The sequence below is a fragment of the Microplitis mediator genome, chromosome 6, assembly GCF_029852145.1.
Source record: "Microplitis mediator isolate UGA2020A chromosome 6, iyMicMedi2.1, whole genome shotgun sequence".
Taxonomy (NCBI): domain Eukaryota; kingdom Metazoa; phylum Arthropoda; class Insecta; order Hymenoptera; family Braconidae; genus Microplitis; species Microplitis mediator.
The window spans coordinates 9441754-9446563 of NC_079974.1; the positions used below are offsets into that span (position 1 = coordinate 9441754).

Consider the following 4810-nt stretch of genomic DNA (forward strand, 5'->3'; position numbering starts at 1 on the left):
TGGACGAGGATTTTAAGTAACTGTTGATGGGCAGTACGATGTTGAGAAAAAGAGACTGTGTCATGTTGGCAAACCTGCTGAAGATAGCGATGCAGCAACTGTAAAATTTACACGTGATCTTGTACATCGCGAGATGTCTTTAATGTATGATAGTATGAGGAAGGATCAGTCAGAGATCATTTCACACTTACACTCTCAAGTGGTAACACTCGACTCAGCTGTAACGCTGTTAAAAAAAGAAAATCAAGAACTAAAAGTTAAAATAAACCGTATGAAGTCACAAAAAGACTTAATCAGTAGAAATACACAGCGAATAAAAGAATTGGAAGCTAGAATTTTTGTCGACAATGGAGGACAAGAAATCAGTAATAGCGTATGAGCTGCACAGACAAGCACGCAGGAATTATCAACGTCGTCATGTTGACATAAGAGCACTTGATGAAACTTGGCAAGCTGACTTAGTTGAAATGATTCCTTATGCAACAGTAAACAAAGGAAACAAATATCTGCTAACTGTCATAGATATTTTTTCAAAGTATGCTTGGGCTGTACCGATTAAGAGTAAAAGTGGTAGTGATGTCACCAGTGCAATGAAATCTATATTTCAACTAGGACGTGTTCCAAAAAATCTGCACGTTGACCAAGGCAAAGAATTTTATAATAAAGAATTTCAAGAACTTATGCAACGTAAAAACATCAACATGTACTCGACATTCAGCAATTTGAAGGAATCCATATGTGAACGATTTAACAGGACACTAAAAAATAAAATGTGGCGTGAATTCTCTGCACGTAGTACCTATAAATGGATTGATATACTAGAAGACTTATTGGATACAATAATACCAAACATCGGACAGTTAAAATGAAACCTGCTGATGTAACTGCTGCTAATAAAAAAAAACTGCTGGAAAAAATATACAAACCTCTTCAAGCTCAGCAACAAGCGCGAAAAAATAAATTCAAAGTCGGAGACAAAGTTCGAATCAGCAAGTACAAACATGTGTTTGAGAAAGGTTACACACCCAACTGGAACACTGAAATTTTTACAATTAAGACTGTGCAGAAAACAAATCCAACAACGTATAAGCTCGTAGACTATCAGGATAAACCAATCGAAGGTGGATTTCATGCAGAAGAACTCAGCAAAGTCAAATATCCAGATGTATATCTGGTGGAGAAAATTATAAAAAAACGCGGAAATAAATTGAACGTAAAGTGGCTCGGCTTCGATAGCTCCCACAACAGCTGGATTGAAAAATCTGATCTGTAAATAAACTTATAAAATGCACTTATATCCATAAAATAAAAAATAATTTTTTCATTTGTATATAAAATGTTTTATTCATTTTTATTTACACTCATATCCTTAAAACTAATTTCTACATACTATTTTTATATACTTAAAAACTTATTTTTTTACAAAATTTTTCTTTTTTTAATTGCTATAACATTTTTATTGTTATCATCATTATTATCATCATTATTTGATTTGAATCCCCATGGCAATGTGTCAGTTGAGTCATCCGAAAGTTGTCGTTTGTCATCTGTCCAGCTTAAGGCAATTTTGTACTGTGCTACTGTCGTCACGTCATGTTTAGAACTTTTAATTGAGTACTGTTTTTTCGTCAAGTTAATGTGATTGTTAAGCCATCTCTCGAAATCATCAAACGTGATAGTTCGTAACGTCGGACCTTTGATTCCCTTTGCTCGTTTTTTAGTGTTGTTATCATCCATAATTTTGTATGCATATAGTTTGGCCCTAAGTCCGGTGAAATGAGTCATAATTTTTCCATTATTCTCATCTTTCATTAGACCTGGGACCTTTTTATTTGCTATCGGCATATTGTACAAATTTTGAGGGGGGTAGTCCGACGTATCAAATTTTGAAATATCACGTTTCATGATTTCGTAGATGTCTGGCACGTTAAAGTGGTAAATCAAACTGTCTGTGTCCGTGTACATCAACTTAGATTGTTGATTCGTCAAGTTCTGTTTGACATAGTTATAGTGGAAATCATATATAAATGTCTTTGATGAATCTAGAATCGTGAACTCAGTGTAAATAGGCTTATCAAAGTATACCTGGGTTGTTTTCATTTCCACTATAACTATGTCCTTGTCAAAGATAGTAAGACTATGGAAGTTAGGTTTACAAATGAGGTCTGATGCACCATATCGACCAGACCATCTAGTAACCAATTGAACATCTTTGTGTTTCCTAACATTCTCCATAGTCTTACTGAAGACTGCGTTATTCATGAGTTTGAAGAAATTCTTCTCAAACTCATTTTGGGCAGCCTTCCTACAGTCTGTATTCTTGTCGATGTATGTCTTTAGCCATGGGGATTGCTCAAATTTAAGTACGCGATGAATTTTTTTCAACTGCATTCCTAAATCCAAACATTGTTTCAAATTTTCACAATGTATTATGTATTTATTTTTATCATACAAAGTTGTACATAATTTAGTAGACTTGCTACCTAGGGGTAAAAAGTGCTCAGGGCACAATGGTAAATCTTTGTGTAGCTCATGTAGCTCCTGAGAATAGTGCAAGTCTACTTCTAAAATATATCCTACAGTGTCATTGGTATTTAAAAATTTATCTACATTATTTAAATCATTTTCATCAACCCACTCAAATGAGCCTATAGGTAATAGCATACTCATCGCCGCACTATACGAATTATTGACGTCAAAATACATCAAGTATGACTCGGGTTTGTTAACATCAAATTCATCACCCATGTACCGATTGTTGGCCTTCGCATACCTATTAGTACACTAAGACACTCCACCTCGTATACCTTTCTCAATGAAAAGTACCATTTTGGGGTCAGTCAACAGTTGCAATTCCACATTGGTGTATTTCAGCATTGCATCAAAAGCTAATCCGGGCGCTGTATAATAGTGCAGCGGGTCTAAGTTATAATTATTTAAACAATTTTGTCTGAAATTCTCAAATACATCGGCCAAGAGTAGTACATCAGTCTTAAGATATAGATCAGAGTACTTGCCTAATGTACTGATGTTAAATTTATTCCAGACAAGTTGAGCAAATGTATAATTATCGTCAGTTATACCATTATTAGATAATTTGGAAAAAAATGAGTTTTGATCGGGCAACTGTTTGTCATTAAGCTTATCAATGTTTGTTTTGTATTCATACGGGAATACACCCTTGCGAGTAACTAATTGGAATTTTTCCGGATCTGGGTAATGAAGTCTTGTAATTTGTTTATTGTCATCATCAAGATAAGATGCTAATTTTTCTAAACTTGATGCCATGAATCTAAATGAATCGATAAAGCGTAAAGATACAGATATATTATCTATTGACTTTGTAAATGATATATATCGCTCTTTATTAATTGGCAATAATGTAACTTTACCTTCAAAAACTGTTGCTAATGATTTAATTAAGAAATGCGAATCATAACCAGATAAATTGTGAAATACTACCGGTATTACATGAGATTTTGGGTAATTTAAATTGCATGAGATGTGTGCAGGTCCGCGATAGTTACCCGTAAAATGACAATGATCATAGCACTTTTCTTTATAAGAGGCTATTGTTTTTTCGCAAATATGACAAACAGTTGACCGATCATGACTCTTTTGTTGCTGTTTGTCAAGTGGTTCCATAGGTACAGGATTGTTTAAATATTGCTCAACTTCAAATGCGAAATTTTCAAGTTTATTGACAAACCACTTTACGCAATCAGATGATCGATTAATTTCAATTTTTGACAAATTATTGTCATAATTACAGTGACGATAAAATGCAATGCTGTGTGGAACGTGTTTTTGGATATCATCATCCCCCTGAGGCTCTAGTGTACACTCTAAGTCTGCGTAGACAACAAACGGTACCGAGTCTTTAATACGATAATTTTTAAATTTTAATATTTTGTTTTCATTAGTAGGAAATTTCATACGGACTTTATTCAATTTGAAACAGTCATCATTGTGATTATTGATAGATGTTTCTAATTTAAAGTGACTTAAACATCGATCACAGAAATACAATTTACAATGCGCCTTAGAAATTTGATTCTTTACTAATCGCGATAGATTTTTAATTAAGGCAAAATAATAAACAGGCTAATAATTTTTATAATCATTCTCATTGAACATATTTAAATTTACGTTCACCTGCACCATTAAAAGATGAATTTTTTTTACATCAGACTTAGAATTTTTACTTAAATATAATGGTATAATTGTACTTTTTTCATTCCTGAAGCCGTTAAATTCTGACTCAATCCCGTATACATTGATTGAAAAATTATTTAACGTTTCAAATTTTGGAATATCTTTCGGGGTGATTGGAAAATCAATACCTTCATACTGAAGTACGCTGCTGTATTGAGGGTACGATATTGTCCTCTCCGGATGTCCAGTGTGAGCTTCGTGTGTCGCTGCCACAACACACCAGAGAAAGCAGTACTCGTCGTGGTTCTCGATGTTTAAGACTGCACGTTTCATCTGGATATCTTTGGGCAGTCTAACAAAAGTTGATGCTCCAGCTTGTAGAGGAACATTAAAACAATTAAAACTAATAAGTGTCAGTTGCACAAAAAATTAAAAACTAATAAGTGTCAGTTGCACAAAATATTAAAAACTAATAAGTGTCAGTTGCACTAAAAAATAATGTCTATGCACTTCACTTAAACTAAAAATTGTTTACAATTTTTTGTAAAAAAATTATTTAAAAAACCGTAGAGAACTTCACAGAGAACTTTAACACAGTATACGTCAGAGAATATTTGAGCAGAGAGTCGTACTTCATTCAGAGACTCGTACTTCT

The 4810-nt window shown here is 33.6% G+C and overlaps 2 protein-coding genes across 2 annotated transcripts; one reads left to right on the plus strand and one right to left on the minus strand.

The window, feature by feature from the left end:
* Positions 1-865: 865 nt before the first annotated feature.
* LOC130670500 (uncharacterized) lies at positions 866-1273 on the plus strand. Its single transcript, XM_057473909.1, has one exon. It carries the CDS (start codon positions 866-868, stop codon positions 1271-1273), a length of 408 nt encoding a protein of 135 aa, XP_057329892.1.
* A 313-nt stretch (positions 1274-1586) lies between these two features.
* Positions 1587-4488, minus strand: LOC130670501 (uncharacterized). The gene is made up of 5 exons (XM_057473911.1): positions 4344-4488; positions 2808-3878; positions 2484-2648; positions 1673-2393; positions 1587-1617 (listed from the first exon to the last, which is right to left on the minus strand). The coding sequence occupies exons 1-5, from the start codon at positions 4486-4488 to the stop codon at positions 1587-1589; spliced, it is 2133 nt and encodes a 710-aa protein (XP_057329894.1).
* Between the last annotated feature and the right edge of the window lie 322 nt (positions 4489-4810).